This window comes from Sarcophilus harrisii, chromosome 3, assembly GCF_902635505.1.
Source record: "Sarcophilus harrisii chromosome 3, mSarHar1.11, whole genome shotgun sequence".
Taxonomy (NCBI): Eukaryota; Metazoa; Chordata; class Mammalia; order Dasyuromorphia; family Dasyuridae; genus Sarcophilus; species Sarcophilus harrisii.
Window position 1 is genome coordinate 3605835 of NC_045428.1, and position 26149 is coordinate 3631983.

General features: G+C 49.2%; 1 protein-coding gene across 5 annotated transcripts in view; it reads left to right on the top strand.

Moving 5' to 3' along the window:
• The window catches only part of ATP13A4 (ATPase 13A4), a 68284-nt gene that overhangs the window by 16024 nt on the left and 26111 nt on the right, over positions 1–26149 (top strand). For 3 of the 5 annotated variants that reach the window (XM_031957398.1, XM_031957397.1, XM_031957394.1), the window contains 15 exons: positions 7416–7562; positions 10409–10479; positions 10613–10693; positions 11841–11910; positions 13473–13607; positions 14904–14973; positions 15265–15399; positions 17231–17401; positions 18551–18708; positions 18938–19126; positions 20771–20832; positions 22146–22296; positions 23807–23893; positions 24227–24380; positions 24623–24734. In XM_031957398.1, coding sequence (XP_031813258.1) covers positions 7416–7562; positions 10409–10479; positions 10613–10693; positions 11841–11910; positions 13473–13607; positions 14904–14973; positions 15265–15399; positions 17231–17401; positions 18551–18708; positions 18938–19126; positions 20771–20832; positions 22146–22296; positions 23807–23893; positions 24227–24380; positions 24623–24734 — 1793 coding nt within the window. The remainder of the gene's footprint in view (positions 1–7415; positions 7563–10408; positions 10480–10612; positions 10694–11840; positions 11911–13472; positions 13608–14903; positions 14974–15264; positions 15400–17230; positions 17402–18550; positions 18709–18937; positions 19127–20770; positions 20833–22145; positions 22297–23806; positions 23894–24226; positions 24381–24622; positions 24735–26149) is intronic. The other 2 variants (XM_031957395.1, XM_031957396.1) reach the window with 2 other exon arrangements.

Consider the following 26149-nt stretch of genomic DNA (forward strand, 5'->3'; position numbering starts at 1 on the left):
GGCTCTGGCTGCTGTTGGGGAGCCGAGGGCAGGCCCCTCAACCAACAGATGCAATGCCTGGCATCTGAGCCTTGCCAGCCTCATGGCGGTAAAAGCCAGAGACGGGGCTTGACCCCAGGCCCTCTTGTTCTGGAGCTAACCCCAAATGCTCTTACCTTGTACCCTGCCCCCCCCCCATGCGGGGGGCCAGGGACACCTTCTGGATGAGTGGGAGAATTTTGTGGATCCGGTTCCGTGGGTGACCACGGCAAGCAGCTCCCGGGGCTTGAAGGGGGCACCTGGGGCCCTCCCTGGAATTAGGAGTGAGGTCGGCAGGGCCCAGTGGCCTCCTCTTGGCTGCCCCGCCGAGCAGAAACGGGCCATGGGAGGCGCCCGCCACCGCTCCTCCCTGCCCTGTGCCCGGCTCGGGCTGCTTTCTGACTCCAGACTCTCCGACCAGACTGCGGATGTGCTCTCCAGAAACCCCAGTGAACAAGGAAGGTTTGCTTCTATTGGCCAACAAGCCAACAATGTGATGGGAGCCAAGAGAAGTCCTAATCTTCCATAGCCGCAGGAACGGGGAGGGGCCCGTGCTGCCCTGAGCAGCCCTGAGCAGGCCACACCTGGAGGGCCCCGCTGAGGTCCTAGAGCAGGAGTATGAGGGGGATTGTGGGAAGAACCAAGCCAGTCCTCAGGTCCATATAATACAATACTGTGAATAACATGGTGGACTTAAGTTCAAATCCTGCCACAGCCACCTTATAGGTATGTGACTCTGGACAAGTTATCTGACGGTCTACCTCAGTTTCCTCATCTGTAAAATGGGAGTAATAACAGCACTCAATTCCCAAGGGTCTCACCTTGAACCATATGAATTCATATATATTTTTAAAATATTTTTTCATTATAGCTTTTTATTGACAGAACATGTGCATGGGTAATTTTTCAGCATTGACAACTGCAAAAACTTCTGTTCCAACTTTTCCCCTCCTCCTCCCACCCCCTCCTCTGGATGGCAGGCAGTCCCATACATGTTAAATGTGTTAAAGTATATGTTAAATACTATATATATATATATATATATATATATATATATATATATATCCATACAGTTTTGTTGCACAAGAAAAATCAGATTTGGAAAGAAGGCAAAAATAATGTGGGAAGAAAAACAAAAAATGCAAGCAAACAACAGAAAGAGCGTAAATGCTAGGTTGGGGTCCACACTCATTTCCCAGAGTTCTCTCTCTGGGTGTAGCTGCTTCTGTTCATCACTGATCACTTGGAAATGGTTTGGATCCTCTCGTTGTTGAGTCTCATTTCTCAGAATTGATCATGACTCATATTTCTTTACAAATCTTAAAACCATCAGAAATGCCATTGTCATGATCGCCATCATTATTAACATTGCTATGTGAGGATTAACAGAAGGGTCGGGAGGATCTCACCTCGAGAAGAGCAAGCCTAGGGAGCAATGAGCACTTCCCCCAGCTCACCTTTGCATTGAAATTCGAGTATTACAGGACATGGTGCTTTAATAGCGAGTTTGATTAGAATCCACAAATTATAGGATTTGAATAATATACTCTTACAGGATCCTCACCAGGGCAGTGAGTAGCTGGTATTATTTTACAAATAAGGAGATTAAGTGACTTGGCCAGGCTTATTCTCAGACATCCGGTCCAGCCTTTACCCCAAAGAATACAATTCCATAACACCCCTAACACATTTATTTAATCCCTTCCATGTGTCAGGCTCTGTGCTCAGATTTTTATAAATAGGATCTTATTTGAACCTCACGGCAATGTGGGGAAGTGCTGTATGATTCCCATTTTACAAATTGGGAAACTGAGGCAGTTGGAGGCTAAGTGACTAGCTCAGGTCATATACGCCATATCTGAAATCAGATCCTCCTGACTCCGTGCTCCTCTTTCTATCCATGGAACTCCATGGCAGTTCCTTTCACTCTTGTCTCCTTTCTCTGCCCCCCGCCCCCAACATTGTTCTCTTTCAATTTTCACTTTTGTGAAAGTTTATTCCTGCTTCTTCCCTCTGGGGTTAAACAGAAAGACCCCGGTCCTTCCTCTGCTGGACTTCCCTTCTTCAAACCCCTTCCTGTGACTGTTCCGCCTGCCCCCCATCTTACCCCCCCTCCCGGCTTCCCGGCTCAGGACTAAATGCCCCCCATGGCTCCTGTAATGTTTCCTCCTGGACTGGCCCAGCCCCCCCACCGTGGGCTCCCTCCTTTAGAGGCATTCCAGTGTGGGAACATCCTTGGTGCCAGAGCTGCTGCCCTGAGTGTAGCCTGACCTGGGCAGACCACAATTGTTCTCCCCTCAGGCCTGGCAGCGATGCCTTGCCCAGTGAAGCTGGAGCTCACCTTGCTGCTTGGGGTTATTCTGGCTCCCACCGAGCTTGTGAGTCACTGAAGTTCGATGCTTGAGAGAATCCCCCCTTCCTCCTTCCCCTAAGACCGGGTCTCTCTCTCCCACTCACCTGGAGTTCTGTGAGCAGCCCAGAACCCGGCCTGATGTCTCCTGTTGCCTTTGAGTGAGCCCCAAAGGATCTCCGTGATTCCTGGAGCCTCTTTTTCACGAGGAGCCCATGGATTCTCTCTCCATTTGGCTGCAATCCTTGCATGGCCCGGGTTCATTTCTCTGAAACTGCTAGAACGGGCTATGGCCATGACGTGGTTAGCTTTGGATGACCAGCGGTTCAGCTCAGCCTGTAGCCCCGTGTCCCTGTCTTGCTCTATGTATGCAGCGGGGGCTTAGAAGCTGGAGTGGGCACCTGAGAACACCTTGCTGTCCATTTTCTATCTAACTGGGGATCACTGAGAACCTCCTCACTTGGTGACTGGATTACCAGGCTCTTCTCCCTTCCCCAAGCTAGTCCTTTGAAAGTTAATGCTGGTTTGTTGCCAGGCTTAAACTCAGAACTTTTCCTGTTTGTCAAGTCACAGATCATAGATTTACATCGTGAAGGGACAGCAGAAGCCATTGCTTCGAGCTCCCTTTGGAGCCAAGGAAGTAGAAATCAGGGAGTCTTTGTGATTTTCCCAGGGTCACAGAGCTAGAGCCTGTCAGAAGTGGAATTTGAATCCAGGTCTAACCATCTCCAAATATAGTCAGCCCTGTAGGAACTACAATGTTCTTCTTTCTGATCAGGGCTCAGGTCTTGACTGCCATCATCGTCATCACAAAACCAGGGTTCCCCTCCCACCACTTTCTTTCCACCCCTTCTCCTTTCCCCCTCCCCCTTTCCCCTCTCCAGAATGGTTGGATTCCTTCATAACTCCACCAACAATGTATGTGTCCCAGTTCTCCCACATCCTCTCCAGCATTCATCATTATCTTTTCCTGTCATCTTAGCCAATCTTGACAGCTGTGTAGTGCTATCTCAGAGTTGTCTTAATTCACATTTCTCTGATCAATAATGATTTGAAACACCTTTTCATATGACTAGAGATAGTTTCAATTTCGTCATCTGAAATTTGTCTATTCGTATCCTTTGACCGTTTATCAAATGGAGAATAGCTTGAATTCTCTTAAATTTGAGTTAAAATTCTCTTTATATTTCAGAAATGAGACTTTTATCAGAACCCTTGACTGAAAATTTCCCCCTAGTTTATTGCTTCCTTTCTAATCTTGTTTGCTTTGGTTTTGTTTGTACAAAACCCTTTTAAGTTAATATAATCAAAATTATCTTTTTTGTGCTCAATAATATACTCCAGTTTCTTCTCCACAGATCTGTGGGGTAAACCCTCCTTTGTCCTTCTAATTTGCTTACAATATCACTTTTTATGTCTAGATCATGAATCCATTTTGACCTTATCTTGGTATATGGTATTAGGTGTGAGTCAATGCCTAGTTTCTACCATACTCGTTTCCAATTTTCTCAGCAGTTTTTGTCAAATAGCGAGTTCTTATCCCAAAAGTTGGGGTTTTTGGGCTGTTAAACACCAGATTACTATGGTCATTGACTATTTTGTCCTGTGAACTTAACCTATTCCTAACCTATTCCACTGATCGACCACTCCATTTCTTAGCCAGTACCAAATGATTTTGATGACCATTGCTTTAAGTCTGGCACAGCTAGGTTACTTTCACTGGCAATTTTTTTCATTAATTCCCTTGAAATTCTTGACCTTTTGTTCTTTCAGATGAACTTTGTTATTCTTTTTTCTTTATCTGTAAAATAATTTCTTAGGAGTCTGATTGGTATGGGACTGAATAAATAGATTAGGAAGTATTGTCATTTTTAGCAGATTTGCTCAGCCCACCCACAAGCACTTGATATTTTCCCAACTGATTAGATCTGAATTTGTGTGGCAAGTGTTCTGTGATTGTCTTCATATAGTTCCTGACTTTGCCTTGGCAGATAAGACTCCAAATATTTTACATTATCTACAGTTATTTTAAATGGAATTTCTCTTTGTTTCTCTTGCTGCTGGACTTTGGTGATATATAAAAATGCTTGGCATGTGGTTTTTGGCACATTTACTAGAAAGACTAGAAAACCGGTTCAGGTCACAAGACTTTTGCCCGAGGCAAAACTGTCCACTGACTTTCAGTCTTTTTCCTCCTTCCTTGAAAATTCATGAAGGTTCCCTGCTTTGCCTTCCCTGTCCTGCCTCCAACTAACCAGAGCAGTCTCAAACTGCTTCAATCTTGACTTCTTAAGATTTCAACTTTAATTTTTAATTACTTTCTCTCATGTGCCATTTTAGATGGATTTGCTATGCTCGAAACTCTCCAAATAAATGAGTTTCTAAATTAGCCTTTATGTAATTAGACAAGAGCTCAATTATTCCTAACATTCTTTTTTCAGAGCCTGGGGTAAAAATATGCTTTGGGAACCAATGGTTTTAAAACTCCAGCTAGGTCATTTACATTAAAATGACACTGAAAAAGGCATTTTATCAACTGAAATCACAATTATTGGAGTGGCCAGACTTCCCATTAGGGAAGTTGCCTGTCAGCATGGATGCTAGCTACCTGTTCTCTCTGTCTGGAAATCAGCTTTGGGGGTTTATCGCCAAGCCCACTGTTGAAAGATTACAGCTCATTATCATGGAGGCTGATTAAGTAAGTCATTTCTTAAGAAAAAAAGAAAAGCAACTTTTAAATGGACCTCCACAAAACCCACTTTATTTCCTGCTTGTCTCTTCTTATTAAGGGCTTCTAAGAGGTGAATTTTTCCCAAAGATAAGAAATGTCATTATTATTTTTTTTTATTTTGTCATTTTCAAGGCAGTTTTATTCATTATTCACACGCATCTGAATTTTAACCAATGGAGACTTGGCTTTGATGCCACACTTCTATGCAAATAGCATGATTTGCATTCACTGGTGATTCAGAGTCAAAGGCTGGGGATGATTTGTGTGGTTTAGCCCAGTATTATAATTAAAGCAGTGTCTCTTTCTTGAGTTTCCCTGCCCTGGCACACACTCCCCAGAGGCACCCTGGGGCGCTTGGAGGCTCTGGGGCTGGGACCCGAAAGGCCCTCCTTGGCTTGGATCAGCTGTTTGATTCAGGCTGGCAGATGCGAAGACAGTTTCATGCCCCCTGATTGGGAATAAGCACCTGGGGAGCCCTTTGTAAATCAGTCTCTCACTCAGGAGAGCTCTGAAAAATTACTGGTTTTACCAGATTTATTATGCTGTGGGTGACCCTGACTTTCCCCCCTTCCCTGCCCGGCCTGGCTTCCTTCATCCCCTCCTTTCCCCTAAGTCTTAAGTTGGGAGAACAGCAACATCTCTAACACTTTAGATATCAGCTACACCAACTTGCATGATACCCAAGACTCCAGAGGAAAGCTGTTATTTCTTTGGGGAGAAAGGAGGCTCTTTAGCCAGATAATCCCCTTTGGCTCTGAGGGGAGCAACCTTTCAGTTTTAGGGTCAGGGCTCAAGCACTTGGTCTCTCTTGTCAAACCTCAGGGGTCTGTGATGCCACAGGGGGCTTTCTGCCTTGGGGCTGGTGACTTCAAAGGTACTGATCAGCTCAATCCCCTTCCCTGGGAATTCTCATTGCCTGAGGAAGTTTGAGGATCCTGTTAAATCTGAGCCTTTGGGAGATGTCAAAAAACAGAAGAAACTTTGGGCAGGAGAACAGAGCCAGGGCTAATTTGGACTTGTCCCATGTGGCTGCTCATGGGATCTGAAGATACTCTGGGGTCTAGGAATGTTGGGAAAAAAGAGTGGTTCTCAAAGTATGGTCTGGGGAAAGACCCTTGGGAGGGTCTCTGGGGTCTTGCTCTAATGTTCAGAATGGTAAATGGCCATCGATATAGCCCAAATAAAATACAAGTCATTGGTGGGGAGGGCCTCAACTCTTAATAACATAAAGGGTTCTGCAATCTAAACTGCTGGTCGCGTGTACGTGGTGACCAAGCTGTGGCAGCTGGAGAGCTAGTGTATCCACACCTGCTTTAAAAGACACTAGTCTGCCATCTTGATGATGTGGAGGTTCCCTCCACCCATAATTTCTAATCATCCTGGGTGACTTTCATCCAGGTCCTCCCCAAAATCTCCAAGAAAGTCCATTCACCATGCTGGGGATCTTCCTTGAATTCTCTTTCCACAATGGACCACGTGGGCTTATCACCTTTTCCTCTCACTAAGTCACCAGCTCTTTTAATTTTGGTCACATAGTTCTTTTATCCCACTTCCTCTGCATCCCCCCTTGTTTCTTTGTGAAAACCAGCCTCACACCCACCGTCCTTTGACATGATCATTTTATACTTGACCCAGTTGTTCTGGTAGTAGAAATCTACCAGGAAAAAAGGGGGAAAATGATCCAGATAATTAAGGCCAGAAACGAGTCAAAGCTACTGCCATGATCAATAAAAGTGGGCTCAAGCTCTGAATTATTCAGAAATTGCTTCAGTTCTCCATTCCATTTTACAAACAGAGACACACGTTGTTCACCTGGGAGCGGTGACTTCTTTTGCCAGTCCCTCAGGTTCCAACACTGTGGGCAATATTTCCTCTGGATGTGAGGAACGTGAGTGTCCCTTAGGTGGCTAAAATAGTCCTAAAAATAGCACAGGTTTATAGCATATATATATATATGTATATGGTTATAGTATATATAATACCCTGCAGGCAGATATTGGTGCATGATAATGCTATACACAGATATGTGGATGCAGGCTGGAAAGGTTGTAGCAGTTCTTCTCTGACCCCAAACTTCCCATCAAAGGGAGGAATATGAGTAGTACTGTGCCCCTTGGGTGTCTAGAAAGGTTGTATCTGTGTGTGTTTGCCCCTTGGGCCACGATGCCCAGTGAGGAAACAGAGAAAGACCCTGCGCCAAGCTTGGGGCCACCTAGAGGAAACCCGGCGGGAGCACCCTGGGCTGACCCTAGGCTAACCGCTGGGCTGACTGACCCTTTTCCTTTCTTCTTGGTGGCTGGGGGTCTATTTCATCAGGATGAATTTCAAATATATTCTCGAAAAAAGGTCACATGGATCAACCTGTCCTCCCTGAAGGGCTCAGTCAGCCTCACGCCGGACCACCCCCTCATCGCCGACGAGGATTATGTCATCAACCGGGCCATCCTCAGGCCCGAGTTAAAGGTGAGCAGTGCCGGGCACGGATGTGGGGGGGGCCCGTCGGGATCACAGGTTCTCTGGGGGGTTCCCCTGCCTCCGGTACTCCCCCAAAGCAGTGTGGTGAAGTGGGGGGAATCCCTGGATCTCCTGACGGAGGGCCAGGTTCGAATCCCACACGCTGAGCGAGCAGGAGGCGCTCTAGACTCCCTGCTCCCTGATGTGCAGAGGTCGGGCTTGATGACCTCTAGGATCTTGCGCCCCGAGGCTGGCGAGCCCCCCCCCCCCCCAACCTGCTGTGTTGGGTTGCACTGTGGAGCCTTTCTGGGCAGAGAGGCGTCCAAGGGGGAGGCTGGGGGGGGGGGGGGAGATGTGTCCGCATTTAAATTTTAAATTTTAAAATGAGCAAAACTGCTGCACCTGGTGCCCTGTGGGAGGTGGGGGGGGGAGGGCACTGATCCCATTGGGTAGATGAGAAGGCTGAGGCTGAGAGAGTCCTGCCATTTGCCCCTAAGTGTGAGAAGCAGAATCTGAAACATTATCCCATGCTCTAACCATTACCCTGCCTGGCCTCGTACCTTGGGGCTGCACCACTTGCAAGAATGGGGGAAGCAGGGAGTGACCAGACTAGGACCTTGGCCAGCTCCTGAACTTATTGAGTTCTGCTTTAAAAAAGGAAGAAAAAAAGGGTCACAAAGAGTGAGCAGTTAGTTCGCGGGGGATGTTGGGGGTTCTCTTCAGGTGGGAACTGCTCCATACCTACCAAATAGAGCAGGATACATGGCACAGAAGTCTTGGGATCCTCGCTCTCGAGCTGGAGGGACCACAGGGACCCTCCTGATTTCACAAATAAGGAAACTGAGTCCAGGACATGAAATGACTTCTTCTGAGATCTAAAGTCCACAGGGGCCTTACAGGTTTGGCGACCCAGAGGGGGCCGAGAGTGGGAGCAGAAGGCAGCTGATCCAAGGGAGACTCCCCCCTTTCCACTGCCCCACGTGGCCACTGGGTCACTGCAATTTGCTTTGTGGGATTCAGGATTCGGTGACATAGCTCCCTGAGGATGTGCCCAGTGATGTCACCTCTAGGACGTCCCCAGAGGCTGGAGGGTAGGAGGGCTAACCAGGATCCCTGAGGCTGGCCAGGAAGCAGCCCATGGACAATCAGCTAATCCTGGGTTGGCCAGTTACTGCCCAGTCTGATCCTCCTGTGGAATAACTTCGAATCCCAACCTCCAGGAAATCCGGGTTGCCCAAGGAAGAGGCTCCGGGACCCTCGTCCCCTGCCAGAAGGGACCAGGGATGCTCACAAACCTTCAGGCCGATGTCGAAGTCTTGGCTGTCATGGGACAGCTAGGATTGCTGGTCACTCAGGAGCTTCAGAAATGGCCCAGGAGTCCTGGGAACCTAGCCCTGAGCCAAAAGGGGCTCCAGTATCATCATCAAGTCCACAAACACCGAGTGGGTGCTTTGTGGTTACACCAGGGAGTCCACGATCCTTTGTCCACCTGCTGAGTGGGGAGGGGCCAACCCTTCTCCAAAGGTTTCCCGGTTCCAGGAGCAGCCGGGAGCCATGTTTTCCCAGAGCCCCAAGGACACCCATGAGATCCCTGTGACCCTGAGTAAGAAAAGTAGTGGGGAGTCAGAATGAGTCAAGCCTTAAAGGCCACACTCAGGAACCCTGGGAAGAGGGGGCCATTGTTGTTCCCTCCTTTCAGTTATGTGTGGATCTTTGTGACCCCAGCAGGGGTTCTGTGGCAAAGATACTGGTACGGGCGCCTTCAGAAAGTTGTAACCACTGGGTAGATGGAGCGAGTTCTGTGTTAAATGCCCACCCGCCTGTACCAGTGTACCAGGAGGAGCTGAAGGTATAGAAAGGGAAGGAGAGCAGAGAGGGAGGGAAAGGAACAAGCATTTATGAAGCACCTACTGTGTGCCAGCCCCGTGCTAAGCTCTCCAACAACGTTCTCTTTTGTTCTTGCCACAACCTGTGAGATACGGTTATAGAAATATAATCAACCCAACAAAACCCCTCCTACCCACAGGGAACTATTGTTTATGTGGCTACCTAATTACACACAAACCACAGAGCAGCAGGAGGGGAAGAGGCTCATTAGTTGTTCTGGGGATGGGAGGGCTGATGCCAGAGGTGGGATTGGACCCAGGGCCCAGGCAAAGTGGACTGCTGTCTGGCCTGCACTTTGCACAGGCTGCCACCTTTCCGGGGCTCACAGGCTGCCACCTTCCTGGGGCTCGGCTCTGGCACCACTTCTTCTGGGAAGCCTTCCCAAATTTCTCCTGCTGAAAATGTTCTTACCCCCTAAGTTTTCTTAGAATACTTTGTGCCCACATTACCTTCGGCTCCTGACCTTGTAGAGTATGTCATTCATTCATTCATTCATTCAGTCATCCACTCACCACCCATTTATTCATTCAAGAACAATTTTATATCATCCTATTTCAGTGAAATTTTGTTTCCACACGTCTAAGTTGACTATTCTGGGCTCTCTAAGTACGTCATTAGATTATTTATAAAAGTGATTATTTTGTTTTCTCTTTGAGGATGTAAGGTCCCTAAATTTATTGTTCTGGCTTAATTTCTAATATGAGGTCATAGTCTGGAAAAGGCACTTTTTGATTGGTTCACTGACTCTCCCAGACTCAAATCCTGAGGAGGATTTGACCTTGGTCTTCCCGACCCTAAGGATGGCCGTCTCTCTCCCACCCCACACTGCCTTCCTGTCTATGCCTCCACTAGGACATGAGCCCCATGGAGCCATCCCCAAGCAGGAAAGCAGAATGGTCCCACAATGCCCGGGCCGGCTCCCGGTCGGGATGGTCTCTCATGGCTTGTCGGCGTCTCTTTCTTGGCAGGTGAGGTGCATTCAGGTGCAGAAGATCAGGTATGTTTGGAACAACTCGGAAGAGCAGTTCCAGAAGGTTGGGTGAGTGGACTCCAGCAGTTGCCCCCGAGGTCCCAGCTCCTGCCCCTCGACTCTTGCTCCCTTGGTTCCTGCCCCCTCTTCCCCCGCTCCTGCCCCTTGGCTTCATGGTGAGAGCTTCTGTCTGTTCTTTCAGGTGCCTGGAGGACAACTTCTCGGCTGCTAAGATACACCTGAAGTTTGGGTCAGGCCTGAGCAGAGAAGAGCAAGAGATCCGGTAGGAAGCGAACCCTGGCCTTTGGTCAGGGCCAGAGGCCAGAGCAGGTGCCCGAGGCCCTGGCCCTTAGAGGATCTGGGGGTCTCTGGATAGGGGCTGGGAGGTCACCGGGGCCATTCTGTGTCAGAGTGTCAGAATGTGGGAGAACGCTTCTCTCAGAGGGCAAAGGCTTTGGCCGGCTCTGCTCCCTTTGTCTCCAGGCCGGTCAGAGCCGAGCACGGCAGGCACATGTTCTAGGAGTCCTGGCGGAGCACGTGTGGCATATGTCCTGGGGTCCTGGAAGAGCACATCCTAGGGGGTCCTGATGATTTCAGGAAAGGACAGAGGACGATCGGCACGTGTCCTTGTGGGTCAGACCCAGGGCTCTGTGTCCGGTTCCTTACTCTACAGATATCCCAGGCAGTGACCTAAAGGCCCCACAACTGCACTGGCTTTTACGCATTCTCTGATGACGTGGAGAAGGTTGTGTGTGTGTGAGAGAGAGTATGTGTTAGTGTGTGTATGAATGTATGAGTGAGACTGAATGTATATGCGTGTGTGTGTGTGTGTGTGTGTGTGCCTGTGAGTGTAAATGTGTGTGAGAGTCAATGAGTGTGTGTGAATGTTTATTAGTGAAAGTGTGTGAGAGTATGTTTGTGAAGGTGTGTTTTTGTTTGTGTATGTGTGTGTATGAGTGTGTGTGTGTGTGTGTGTGTGTGTGTGTGTGTGTGTGACTGTCAGGCTCCTGGTCCCTCACTTGAAGAAAGTAACTTGTGCTGCAAATGACCCGGTCCCTTTCTATGAGGCGCATAGGGACCCTCCGAGGCCCAGGGAGAAGGCAGAGAAGAGAAGCCGTCAGGTGCCAAGTGCCCCCTGCCCCTGCAAGTCAGCCTGCCCCATTCACTCTGCCCTGCAAACAGGTCTGGCGAGCGCAGACACCTGTGGGGGATCCCGCTCCGCAAAGGCCACAGCCCCGGCATTGTGGGCACCTGATTAAGCACCGGGTGTTTGGACAGCGCCCTCTCTCCTGCAAGAGCATTTTAATGGGGGAGGTGGGGGAATAATCTCCAAGGAGCTCAGGGAGGAGAAGCAGGGGGGACCGCTTAGGACAAGGGTGGGCAGAAGGAAGCTGCTGGGCCAGTCTGTAATTAATCTTCATTCTCCCCAGGAGGCTGATATGTGGCCCCAATGCCATCGACGTGGAGATCACGCCCATCTGGAAACTTCTCATCAAGGAGGTAACCAGGGTTTCTCTCCTCCGCTCCCTCCTCCACCAAGTACATCGATTAGGTTTTGTCTTGAAAACCAGCTTATAGATCTTTAATAAGAAACATTATAGGTGGAAGCCATCTTCTCTTATCTCCTCCCCTCCCCTCTCCTTTCTCTTCTCTTTCCTTTTTTTTTGTCTTCTTTTCTCCTTCACTTCTTTCCTCCAGCCTTGAGTGAGTCTTCCTTCCTCCCTCCCTTCTTCCTTCCCTCCCTTGCTCCCCTCTCTCCTCCTCTCCTCTCTCTTTCTTTTCTTTTCTCTTCCTTCCTTCCTTCCTTCCTTCCTTCCTTCCTTCCTTTCTTTCTTTCTTTCTTTCTTTCTTTCTTTCTTTCTTTCTTTCTTTCTTTTCTTGTCCTCTCCTTTCTTGCTTTCTCTTTCTCTTGCTGTCTCTTTTCTCTCTGTCTGTCTCTGTTTCTCTTTCTCTGTTTGTCTCTATCTCTGATTCTGTTTCTCTCTCCATATCTCACCTTCTATCCCACAGAGGTTCACAGGTGCATTGTAAAAATATGACACATCAGGCCTGGTATAGGTGTGAAATACTTCTTATTTCATTACGCTCATGCTGAGCCTTTTTTTTTTTATACTATGATGTTAGAGTAAACATCATAGTATACCTAAGATAAAAAGTTCCACCCTTTGTCTTGGAGGAGACATAATAATCTTTCCAATAAATACTTCTGTTCCTGAACAGAAGAAGCCAGAGTTGTCCCACAATGCCTCCATTTTGCCTCTAATACCACATCACCATATCTTCATAAACATGGTACTCTCCCATCAGTCAATCAGTAAACATTTATTAAGTGCCTACTGTGTGTCAGGCCCTGTGCAAAGTGCAGAAAGAGACAAAAGACCCTGTCCTCCAAAGAGAGAGACAGCAAGCAAATCCTACACACAAGCTGTATCCAGAATAAAAAGGAAATAATTAAGAGATGAGAAGTGCTGGAATTGGGAAGAATTGAGAAAGGATTCATGCAGAAGACAAAATTTAGGACTTGAAGGAAGTGAGGTCCTTTCCATCTCCATTCCCTACAATATTGCCTCAAGGAATAAGTATCAACACACCAGAAATGTCCATTTTCTCTGAGGTTTCAGGCATGGAAGAAAAGCAGCACCAACCACACAGACGGATAAGAAAAAGACACTGGCTTAATAATGAGCTTTTCTCGATTTGGTGGCAACTTTCATTGCCCTGGGGAACCCAAGGAGAGGAAACTGACATGATAACCTAAAGATAGTGGGTACCTCTGGTAGGAGCTGGTATCAAAGCTGGATTCAAATTGAACAGTTTCCACTCTGCCTTGGTCATGAAAAAGAAAACACCATCTTTACTCCATGCATTTTGATAAACAGGCTTACCAACTGACTTAGAGATGGAAACAAACATGGATGGTTGGCGACAAGTCATGGGATGTCCTTCTTGTCATGCCTGGGGAGTCCCACTGTGGTCACACTCTGGGGATGTCCTTCTTGTCATGGCTGGGGAGTGCCATTGTGGTCACACTTTCCTCTTCTTTTTTGGGGGGGCATCAATAGGTTCTCAATCCATTCTACGTGTTCCAACTCTTCAGTGTCTGCCTGTGGTTCAGTGAAGACTATAAGGAATACGCTGTTGCCATCATCATAATGTCCATCATCTCCATCACCTTAACGGTGTATGACCTTCGCGAGGTGAGTCTTTAGCTGAGAGAGCCTTGATGGAAGGGATCTAGGAGCAGCATTTGGAAGCAGGGAGATGAGCTTCCATTCTCTAAAGAGCTTGGATTTCAGCATTTATTAAGTGCCTACTGTGTGTCGAGTATTGGAGATTACAAAAGCAGGCAAAAGGAAGTCCTTACTCTCAAAGGATCTCACAGTCTAATGGGAGAGATAACATATAAACAACTATATAACCTTTCAGCATTTATTAACTCCCTGCTGTCTGCTAGGTGAGTCACTAATTTCTCCTGAGAGGAGAAATGTGCAAAATTACAGATAACTAACAAAGAATAGACTCACATTAAATGGGATTAGAAAAAGCTTCCTGTAGAGGGCAGGATTTTATCTGGAGGTTCTGAAACTGCAAGGAGAGAGGGGAGATATGGGGTAAAGAACCTAAAAGTCCAACGTTTTTATGGGTCCCTATTCTAGTAAGTTGCTTTGAGGATACATGCATCAAAGTGAATGTAACTGTTAAGTATGTGTTCTAGGAAGATAATTAGTACAATATAATAAATGTTTATTAAGCACCTACCATGTACCAGATCCTGCGCTCAATCCTAGGGATATAAAGAGTCAAAAGACAGAACTTGCCATCTAATAAGGGAGAAAGCATGAAAACCAAGACATACAAAGCAAGCTATCTGCAATATAAATGGGAAATAATTAGCAGAGAGAAGGTTCTGGAGTTGAGGCATTGGGGAAGCCTTCCTATTGAAGACGGAAGCCAGTGGGAGCAGAAGGGGGGGAAACATTGGTCAACAGCCAGAGAAAATGCTGAGAGCCAAGAGGTGGAATGTCCTGTTTGTGGGATGTTCTGGAGGCCAGTCACAGTAATAGTGGAAAGGTCTAGTAGAACGTAGCGTCCTCGATGGCAGGACCTAGATCTTTTTTTGTCTTTGGACTTCCCATCTAGCACAGGGCCAGGCACGACATAGGCATATATAGTGAGTTACATTAATTGTGTATAACTTACCTAATTCCAGATTTTTCTAGTGTTTCTTGATTCTGAAGACCACTTTCAAGGGCATAAAGAATGCTGGGGCATTCCTCTCTGGGGTCAGTCTTACTTCCGTCTCTTCCTTGATCCCCAGAGAAAGGGATGATCAGGCTTAGTGTCAGAACTCTGGGATCTCTATCCCTGTCCTTGGGGCTAGTTAACTCAGTTGCTTGGCTCTTAATATTCCATGTTGGCTTGCCAAGGCCGACTCCTCGACCGGGCATCCTAAGCATTAACACTGTTTCCTGTGTCCACCTCTGCATTTCTAGCAATCCATAAAGCTCCACCGGTTAGTTGAATCTCATAATAGCGTCCTGGTCACTGTGTGCAGGAAAAAAGGTGAGTCCCTTCTGGTTATTCCCATTTACCTTCTAGATTGGAATGACCCAGTCATCCCATCTCTTGGAAAAAAGGACAGAAAGTGGGATGTAAATGTTGATGCAGGGACAAGCTTCATCTTCACCCTGTTCCTCGCCACGTAGTCTTCTGTTAGCTTTTGGGGGTGAGCAGCCATAGCCTTTCCTTTCACTTTTTCTGTCCTAACAACTGGCATTGACTCATTGGCTGGGGGTGCTTCTCTTGGGAGAGGAGAGTGATTCAGACTCAATATCTGTCCCTTCAAACTTTCAGCAGGTACCCAAGAGTTAGAGTCCCGCCACTTGGTCCCTGGAGATTTGTTATCATTGAGTGGGAACAAAATGCAGCTACCATGTGATGCCATTCTCATTGATGGAGGATGCGTTGTGAACGAAAGCATGCTGACAGGTGGGAAGAAGCTCTCGGTGCTTAAAATTTGGGGTGTTGTGGACTGTCTAAAGCTGCAGCCCAGTGTCCCCTCAGCCAGAACTTTGATCTCAGGGGACCTCATGCTTGGGTCCTCTTGGTGACTTGAGAATAATCTTAATTCAGTGGCGATGGCGGGCCTTGAAGTGAAAGGGAACAGGGAGGGGAATATGGAACTGGGTGACTGAGGAGCACTCCCACAGACCTCATGAAACTGAGACTGAGAGACTAGAGAATTGACATGGAAGTCTTATAAAGTCTCACTCCCTCATTTCATGGATGAGGAAACTGAGGTCAGAAGAATGGAATGGTTGAAGGTCACACAGAGTGTAAATGCAAGGCCAGAATCTGATGTGGAGTTTTGACCCTTCTGCTTCATTTGCAATAAATAGATGAATACTAAGTTGTCCTGCAGTGACAATACATTAAAAAATCAGATGACATTAACCACAGCCAAAGCTTCCGGTTCTCAGCAGTAGCCCCTGGTGAAGACAGTTGTGTGTTTAGGAATAACAGATGCTATGGAAGAGGAAGAAGAGCTTTTGTTTTGGAGCCAGAGATCTGGGGAGCAAATTTTGGCTCTGCCAATTGAATCCCTGTGGGACCTCTTTCTCTTCCTTCTTCTTATCCAAAATGCAACCCGATACAGCTTTATCAATCACCTATTATGTAAAAATTAGAGACAGTGTAGCCTAGTGGCTAGATTCTGAGTATCGGTGTCCAAAAGGGCTTTGGTTCAATATTTCCTCTGATATTGCTAGTTTTGTGGCTCTAGTCACACAATCTCATAATTCAGGCAACTCTGCGGGACTTCTTTACCTATCAGAGCCTTAGTGCCTTCAGAGTAGGAATTGTTTCATTCTTTGGATCCATAGCCCTTGAACCTAGCATGGTGTCTGGCATCTAGTAGGTGTTTAATAAATGCTGACTAATTGAGTCACAGACAGGCTTCAATCTGTGATGGTGGCTACCAAACCATCATGCTCACAAAACAGTACTGTCCAAGGTGCTGGTTCGTTTGTTCTTTGGTGGGGAGTGAGGAAGTATTTGTGACTTCACTTTTCCATTTATGTGGGAATTTCTGGTGTGGAAACTCCCTCTGCTGATCAGGCTGGCAGCCTGCCTATAAACTTTAGTCTTACAAAGTGGTCTGGGGCCTTGAAGGTTATTTGACAGGCTCCCGTGTGTCAGAAATGCTGAGAGGAGAAGTTGTCCTTCAGTGTCTCTCCCCTAGAATTAATATCAGGACCATATTTACATAACCCTTGTCCTGAGAGAGTCTGAATCCTTTCCTGGGCCGCCCCTGGTCTCTGGCCAGTCTGAAGGGCTGTCTGCTCCCGAAGCAGAGGTAGCGAGGAGGATGATTCATGGCCCAGGTGTGAGTGTGCCAGCCAAGCCAGTGGAGAAACATGAAAGCCAGCGGCCTTGCAGCTCGCCTATGAAACGCTCAACCATCTCCAGTGCTTGGGTGGAATTGGGTGCAGAACTGGGTGGGCCTCTGAGTCCGGGGATCCCGTGCCCATTTGAGGGTTAGAATCTAATCCTTCTCTTCCATTGCCCAGAACAGGAGCAGGCAGACTGAGGACAGACGGTGTCCTACATACCCCTCAGCTGTTTGGTGGTTTGGGGGGAAGGGGGAGCAAGGCCCCCATTCCTGAGGTGCCATCAAGCTCTTCCTCAGTTTGGGGGCTGCTAAGTCTCACTTAACAAAGAGGCAGTTGTGCATCTTAGGCGTGGGGTATCTGCCCCCCTGGCGGGTGGACGCCCGTGGGCACCACCAAGCTTTGCCTAACGAGAGCCTTCTCTTCTTCAGGGGAGAGCATTCCCGTCATCAAAACAGCCTTGCCCAGGGTGGGGGACACGGTGCCCTGGAAGCTGCATGGGGAAGAGGACTACAAGAGGCACGTTCTCTTCTGCGGCACCGAGGTCATCCAGACCAAGTCGGCCGGCCCGGGAGCAGTGCGGGCCGTCGTCCTGCAGACCGGTCAGTGCCCCGCCCTCCCGCAGCCCCCGGCCACCCCGAACCTCCCGTGGTTGTGCCAGCACTGTCTTCCCGAGCTCCCCAAAGGCTTGGGGCCTGGTCCAGCCCGCGGACGCACGTGCGTGCCGGGCCGTGGGCACAGGTGTACGTGTGTGGGAAAAGCCTGCGGACACGCTGGTGGCCTCCGCTGCCTGTGCACCGTGGCGTTGGGGGGTCTGGGGGGCGTACACGCGTATGGACTCACGTGTTTGTGAGCGGATCCGGAGGGGAGAAAGGAAGGGCTCTCAGGGCCCTCCGACAAATGTTCCTGTGGCATGGCAACTGTGGCACAGTGCAATGGCATGGAAATCAGTCATTGATAGGGGAACTCCTCCCCTCCCCCTCCCTTCCTCCTCCCCCTCTCCTTCCTCCCTCTCTTCCTCTCCCTCCTCCTCCCCTTCTCCTCTCCCTCCCCTCCCCCTCCCTAGCACCTGGAACTGTTCCCCGAGATCGGGGCCTGGTGTGCCCTGCCCCGGGGCCCCTGCAGGTGCGGGGAGGGGTGGGAGCCGCAGGGGGGCAGGAATTAACCGGTCAGATGGAGTCAAAGGCCCCCGCAGATGGGGCCCCAGACAGACCCTGGCAGAGCTCGGGCGGACCCAGGCCAGACGCAAGGCCAGCGCCCTCGGGAGGTCTGGGCCGGCGGAGGGGGGTCCGAGCCGGAGCCGGGGTCTGGAACTAGGGGAGCCGGCCCGGAGCGAGGTCGGGGGCGGGCCAAGCTCGGCCCGGGGCGGCGGTGTTTGAGTCAGTGCGGGAGGGAGGCTTCCTGGCCCCTGCTCATTCCCGAGGTGAAACCCGGGAGCGGGTGGGAGCCGCGGGAACCGCAGTGACACCGGGCTTTAAAGTTTGCACAACCCTGTGTCGTTATCTCACAACCGCCCTGGGAGGTAGCCGCTCTGGTTAAACCCATTTTATGGCAGAGAAGACTGAGGCAGCCGCGAATTTAGGGTGGGTTAGGGTTAGGGTTAGGGTTAGGGTGGGCAGGGTGGGAATGGGGAGAGGAGCGGCGCCACCTGGTGGCCTCTGAGCCATCGCCCGGCGCTTGGAGCCCCGCTTGGGATGGGGGGGGCGGGGGGGGTGGACGACTTGCCCATCTCCGGGTGCTTGTGGCCGCAGGGTTCAACACCGCCAAAGGGGACCTGGTGAGGTCCATCCTCTACCCGAAGCCCATGAACTTCCAGCTCTACAGAGACGCCGTCAGGTTCCTCCTGTGCCTCATCGGGACCGCCACCATCGGCATGGTCTACACCATTTGCGTTTACGTGCTCAGCGGCGTAAGTCCCCGGGCGGGGGCGGGAGGTGTCCTAAGGGTGGGGGGCTATGGCCATGAGCCCATTCTAGTGTAGCAAACTGAGGCTCACAAAGGTTAAGTCACCATGTAGCACTGCTCTGAGGCAGCATTTGAATTCAGGGCTCCTAGCCCCGAGCTAGCCGCCCCCAAGGCTTCAGCGCCTTCCTGGGAGGTCTCCGTCGCTTAAGCAGGAGGGGGGACCCTTTTCCCAGGAGCCGGCAGAGGATGTGGTGAAGAAGGCTTTAGATGTGATCACCATAGCGGTCCCCCCCGCGCTGCCGGCCGCCCTGACGACGGGGATCATCTATGCTCAGCGGAGGCTGAAAAAAAACGGCATCTTCTGCATCAGCCCCCAGAGGATCAACATCTGTGGCCAGCTCAACCTCATCTGCTTCGACAAGGTCTGGGGCTCCCCTCTCCCCCACCTCATGTCAAAGAGATGGGATGAACTCTATATAGACAGACATAGCAAAGGGGTCTTTCTGTGATTACACTCTCATCTTCAACACTAGTGTTCCTGTTTCTATGATCTGAAGTCTGGAGCCCCCTAAAAGCTGGTCAGATTGAGAATCTAGAACCACCTCTAGAATTTTAAGACTTCAAGTCTGGATCCTTCTGAAAACTAGTCATATTGAGACTCTAGGATCATCTCTAGAATTCTGATACAGGAAATCAGGACTTTTTAATCAGTACTAGAATTCTAAACCTGAAGCTAGGGTCCTAGAAAAATTAGTCATATGGAGACTCTAGAACCATCTCTAGAATTAAAGAAATGAAGTCCTCTACAAACTAGTCATCTCGAGCACACAACCTCTGTAAGATCATACTTGAATTCTCTATCTCTTCTAGAATATGATGTGAATTCTGGAGCCCCCTAAAAGTAGTCATATTGAGACTCTAGAATCACCTGTAGAATTCACAGACCTGAAGTCTTGAGCCCTCTAAAAGGTAGTCTTTTTGAGACTCTAGCACCTCCTCTATAATTCTAAGACCTGAAGTCTGGAGCCCTCTAAATGCCAGTCCTGTGGAGCACACAACCTCTCTAAGATAATCCATGAGGCCACTATCACCTCTACAAGTCTACACCCTGATGCTGTAGCCCTCTAAAAGCTGGTCATATTGAACACATGACCTCTCTAAGGTCATACTCATTAGGTCTTTGTCACCTCTAGGATTCTAAGACGTACAACTGATTACAACTATAAAAGCGATGGATAAAGCACAGCCATAGGATCCTGGCAGGTTTAGCTAGAGAGATTGTGCCCTAGAGATCGGCACCTTCAAGACTTTTCTCCAAAACCTTCATTTCAGAATGTCTCAAAGTGAGAAATTTCCACTCTTCTATTTTTGACATTTTTTTCTTTGTTTAGACAGTCATGATGAGGCAGGAGGGTTCCAGGGCTCGAATAATGGAATTGCATTTAGTCACACATGCCTTAATGCAGCTTTAAGTCATAGAGGATGGAAGTGAAGTTAGCGTTTGAAGCCTGATAAACACTGTCCAAGGTTCTGATACGCCAAGAGAGGGAGGGTAAGAGTTGGCAGGTTGTTAAGAGGGATTTAGCGCTCCACAGCTCTTAGGGAGCAGCTTCAGACATGAAAGAGGAAACAACAGAGGAAAATCTACCCTGTCCACTTATCTATTATATCGTAGCATCATTCTGTCTTTGAGTCCACATTATTCTTGTCATTGGAAGCTTTGTGTGGGATCCCAGTTATGATATTTATCTTCTCAATGAATCAGGTTACTCTCTCGGGCTCTAAAACATGATCTGAGATGAAGGGAAGTTTACCTAATGGAAATATAATGCTGCAAGGAAATCTCAGCCCTCTCTTGCTCTTCACCCTGGTCATAGGGCATTAGCACTGCCTTTCAGGGCCCTGCTATTTCAATTTCCTGACCTAGGAGCTTAATCATGGAGCTAATGATGCTTTTTACAATACTTTTGTGACACACATGAAATATTGGTGAAAGACTTTGTAATTGAGTTTCTTCTGGAGTTCTCAGTTCTTCCTAGTGAATGCAAGTGTTTCTTTTTATCCAGACTGGCACCTTAACCAAGGATGGCTTGGATCTCTGGGGTGTGGTCCCTTCGGATAGGAATGGGTGAGTACCTTGGAGGGATGATGGGATGAAGTGGGGTGAGAAGGAGGGCACAAAGCCCTATCCTTTCAACACTCTGCACCTATCCTTTGACACCTTTCAGGAATAGAAGAATAGACTTTGATTGAGTTGCAAATATTTTCTCCCTTTAAGGGATTTCCTCCTTTTCTTTGCTTTCCCACAGTTCTACCTGTAGGTAAATGAGCAGAAAGGCAGAGCAAGATGGCAAAGGACCTGACCTGGCATGTGGGGGGATCCCCTACCCTTACCTGACTCCCCATTGGCATTGTCACTTGAAAAGCACTATGGGTAGAGTTTGTCTGCAATGCAACAACCTTCATAGCTATCCCTCTGACTAAGGGAAAGGGAAACCAGGCTGGAAATCAGACTTTCCTTCTGTCCTACGAGTGGAAGTTGTTGGTGGGCACCTTCTCCACATGGGTTGTTCCCCCGGCTGATAGCAATGGGAGCTAGCTTTGGTGGATGGCTGCTGGTCTGGCTGAGGCAGGGTGGGAGAGGAGTAGCTATCATTCCTATGGCCTGGGTCATCTTCACTGAGGTCTTAGGGGGTGATTCTGGTCAGGGCCATAGTATTTTTTTTTTGAGTTTGGTTTTCTATGTAAATTCACTGAGGATAAAGCTTAACTCTTTGCAATTCCTTCTTCCCTTTCTCTCCCCAAATCTACTGCTTTCAGTCTTATTCCAAGAGTCAACCCTTAGTGATCACATCATTTTTAGATTTGGGCTGCAATATTTTATTTGCAAGCTCTTAGTGTCGTAACCCTCGATGAGGGTGAGCTTGGTCATACCTGTTCTGTGCCGAGTTCTGACCGTCATGTTTTCATGTGGATACTGGCAAATTGGAGTAAATGCAAATGAAAAGGAAGCATCTCTAAACCATGTTGGAGGAGAGCTGGTGGGAGGAATTGGGGTTGGAGAAGGAGGATTCTGGATAGCTCTCCTTTAGGAACTATAACAGGAGAGGAGGTAACTGGTGGGAGCAATTGGGGATGGAGAAGATGGACCTCAGGTAGTGATTCTTTAGGAACTATAGCATAGGCGAGGTATGAGAGGGAGACACATCAGTGGTATGTTTTGGACCTCCTTTCTTGCTAGTCGCTTACTAAGAGCAAGAAGCCCAGGTTAGTCCCTGACACGTAGCACCAGAAAGGGGCAAGCAGAAAAATCCAACACACTCGTGCCTAGAAAGAAACAGAACACCTGGATCCCTAGAGCTCCACCTTTCCCACTGGCCTTGCCCCCAAGCAATGGTGACCCCACTGAAGGAGTGAGTCCGTTTGCCTTTCCTCCCTTAGTTTCCAGGAGGTCCACAGCTTCTCCTCTGGCAGCGCTCTGCCCTGGGGGCCCCTCTGTGGAGCCATGGCCAGCTGCCACTCCCTCATCGTTCTGGATGGGACCATCCAAGGAGACCCTCTCGACATCAAGATGTTTGAAGCCACCAACTGGGTAAGCTCTGATCTGGGCTGGTGCTCAGATCGTCTGTAGCAGCTTGGATGTGTCTGTGGATGAGGGAGCCAGCTCGTCAAAGGAAAATGGCTCTTTGGTGACCCCTCTGTCTATTCTGTCTGCCCCACCCTGTTTGAACAAAGAACAGATTGTGGGTCTGTTAGGGACCATGGGTGCCCCAGTGCCAGTCAGATCAGGGGCTCTGTTTGTGCACCAGCCCCTCCCCACCTCTGCCTCATTTCCAGCTTCTCACATCCCATTCCCTCAGCACAGGGCAGCCCGGTGGGCCGGGTCTCATTGCAGCTCCTCACACACAACACTCCATCTCCTGCATGGCCATTTTCCCCGATTAACCCGCCCTCCTTCCTCATCACCACCTCCCACCTTCTTCAAGCATCAGTGAAAGTCCCACCTTCCAGGGGAGGCATTTCTAGCCCCTGTTAACCTTCTCCTCTGAGACCACCCCATGTCCTCATTGTATGCATAGATGTCTGCAGGCTCTCTCCCCCAATAGATGGAGAGCTCCCCGAGTGCAGGGGATGCTTGCTTTTGTTTGTTTGTTTGTTTTTGGCCCTTTTTTAGTCCCCAGAGGTAAGAACGATGCCGGGCACATAACGGCTAAGATGGCAAGCGTGCTTTGTTTGGCAGAGGGAGGGGGAGCTGGGAGGGAGAGGTGCCGGTGACTGGGAGCTGGAGCCGGTGCCCGCGTCCCTGACCAGAAAGCTTCCTGTTCCTCTTGGGGGGTTTCCTTTTCTACAAGCACAGGGCGAAGCTGGCCTTCCCTGCACCGGATAGGAGGGGGCTGCTGAATACAGTGCTCTGGCCCTTGGGATAAGGGGCTCCTAGTGCGGGCATCAGGCATAATTTGGGGCTGTCATAAGGGCTTTCATCGAAGGTGTATGTTGGCCAGGCTCTCAGGGACTTGTGTCCTGGAGCCAATGGTCTCAACTGGGAAGAGTCTCAGGAGAACGGGTAGAGGGCAGCAGTGTTATTGAAGGAAGGACACACAATGCGCATCATCAAGGCACCAAAAGCCCTCTGGGAATTGTCTTTGAGCTGTTCAGAGACCCTGGATGTGCCTTGATATGTCACTTCTCTGCCGAGAAAGGGGGACAAAGCACGTGAATGACTCGCAGGATTGCCCGTTACCTCTAGGGTGATGGCTGCCCCAGCCACAGTGAAAGCCACATCTTCCCCTAGCTTAGTTTCTCCTCCGGCTGCCTGCTGATGGCCCCCTCCACAGGTGTCCCATGCTTTGGGATTCTCTCTCAAAGAATATTGGCCTGAGGGGCAGCGAGGGGGCGCAGTGGACAGAGCATCAGTCCTGGAATCAGGAGGACTTGAGTTCAAATCTGATCTCAGACACTTAACATTTCCTGGCTGTGTGACCCTGGCAAGTCACTTACGTCCAAATGCCTCAGCAAATAAACATATATATATGGCCTGAGCTCTCAATAGAATGGAGACACAGGATGAAACCAATGAAATGAAACATCCACTTTTGAAACAGGAAATGGAAAACTCTGGGAAAGATTTCCACATCCAAGGAGTCCCAACACAAGCCATGATTGTCAAGCCAAGCCAAAAGACCTGCCACGTAAGACTCCATTGGGGGGTTTCCCCATGTATTCCCTAGCCTTCAGAATGCTTGAAAGCAGTAAGAGAAAACACATATAAATGGGGGTAATTGGAAGGGTCCCACTTGCAGCAGGGCTCACACCATGGAGAGGAGAAGGACAGTATGTGTAACCCCAGGGAGCTCAATAAAAGCCGGCTGCTAGGACAGTGTCTCAGACTTTTTCTTCTAGCTTCAGTAAGACCCTGAACATTCTCCTGGGGCCCCGATTCTCCTTCCCCCCCCCAAATTTCAGTGCTTTCTGTCCTGGGCCATCCGGGGGCTCACTGCCGGGGCATCGTGGTGTCTCCCCAGATCCCAGTGGGCGGGATCGCCATCCTGCACCAGTACCCCTTCTCGTCGGCCCTGCAGAGGATGTCAGTCATCGTGCAGGAGGTGGACGGGGACCGGATGGCCTTCATGAAGGGGGCACCAGAAAGGGTGGTTAGCTTTTGCCAGCCCGACACCGGTAACTACCTAAATCTGCTGACTTGGATGGTACCTGGCAACTCGTGTAACCCTGCTGGCAACGCCATCTTTTCTCCTTACTGGGGGCCGGGGGTTCTCGTTCAACCCTTTAGCCCTAAAAAGGGAAGACTTTGTCATCCAGTTTGAGTGGGAAAGAATCCTTGGGGTGTCTCCCCTTGCCCCCGAACGCCCTAAAATTCATTGAATAACTGACATGTCGATCCTTGATTTTTTCCTGTTCAGTACCGAGTAACTTTGCTGGTGAACTCCAGAATTACACCACGCAGGGCTTCCGGGTTATTGGGCTGGCTTACAAAAGGCTGGAGAGCAACGGCCATATCGCGGCCTTGACAAGGTAAACAGCTTCTCCTTGCTTCCTGCCCTGGGCCCTTAATCTTTTCCCAATGTTCATCAGATCATGTTTCCCTTTGGGAAGAGTTTCCTGTACGCTCATCATTCTATGTTCTTGGGTGCAGGCAGGTGTGTGTGTGTGTGTGTGTGTGTGTGTGTGTGTGAGTGAGGGAGTATGTGAGTGTGAGTATGTGTGAGTGAGTGGGTGTAAGAGAGGGAAGGAGGGAGACAGAGAGAAAACTGAGGGCTCGAAAGGCAATTAGGAGGAAAAGCTCCCCATAAAAAGTGGTGTCTGAGTCACCTTATAAGGGACAGGGGGTGAAGCACCCCTCCTAACAGACCAGAATCGAAGACTTCTCTTTAGCTGCTCTCTCTCCTCCTTCTCTCCCCCCTCCCTTTTCCCCTCCTCCTTCCTTCCTCCCACCTCACTTCTGGGCAGCAGGGGCTGCCTTCGGCTGCCAGGGGTCTCTGGGTCTCAGAAGCCAGTCAGGAAAGGTTTGCTTCTCAGCATCCAGGGCTAATGGAACCCCTGGTCCTGTGCTAGACCGTGAAAATGTTCTTGCGATGGATGTCAGATTCTGATGCCCTATTGTGTATGAACACACACACATACATTCACACACACATTCACACACACGTGCACACATATACACACACTCACACTCACTCACACATATACACAAACACACACACAGAGACTCTTGACCTGTTCAGAGAAGTGTCTTAAGGACATTGAAAGATAAGGACAGAGCACCTCGGTTAGGGGATGGCTGGTTCCTGGGCTCTGACCTTAGCTAGGATGCTGTTCTTCCTGGCTCTCCCTTAGGCTCTGCTGTGGTTAATACTAGAGCTGGAACTTGTGTATGGGCAGGGGGTGATTGCTCCAACTCCAAGGCAACAACTGCCGGCTAACCCCTACATGTGGGTCCTCCAGCTCCTCTTCTAGGCTACAGCAAATTCAATGGGAGCAGTGAATCTTCCAGGTCACAGAGCAATCCATCTCTTACATGTCTTCCCTCACTCATTTCTCTCTGCCCCTATCTCTGTCTTTCCGTGTCCCTGTTTCTTTGTTTCTCTGTCTTAGTATGTTCCTCTCTCTGTTTCTCTCCCCCTTCCTCTGCCTCTCTGTTTCTCTCTCTCTCTCTCTCTCTCTCTCTCTCTCTCTCTCTCTCTCTCTCTCTGTGTCTCTTTGTCTCTGTCTCTGTCTCTCTATTTCTGTCTCTGCTGTTTCTCTGTCTCTGCTGTGTCTCTGTCTCTCTCTGTATGTCTCTTTGTTTCTCTCTGTCTCTCTCTGCTCTGTCTCTGTCTCTTTGTCTCTTTCTTCTCTGTCTCTATTTCTGTCTCTCTGCTTTATCTCCTTGTCCCCCTCTCCCCCCTCTGTCTCTCTGTCTCTGTCTCTGCCTCTCTCTGTCTCTTTGT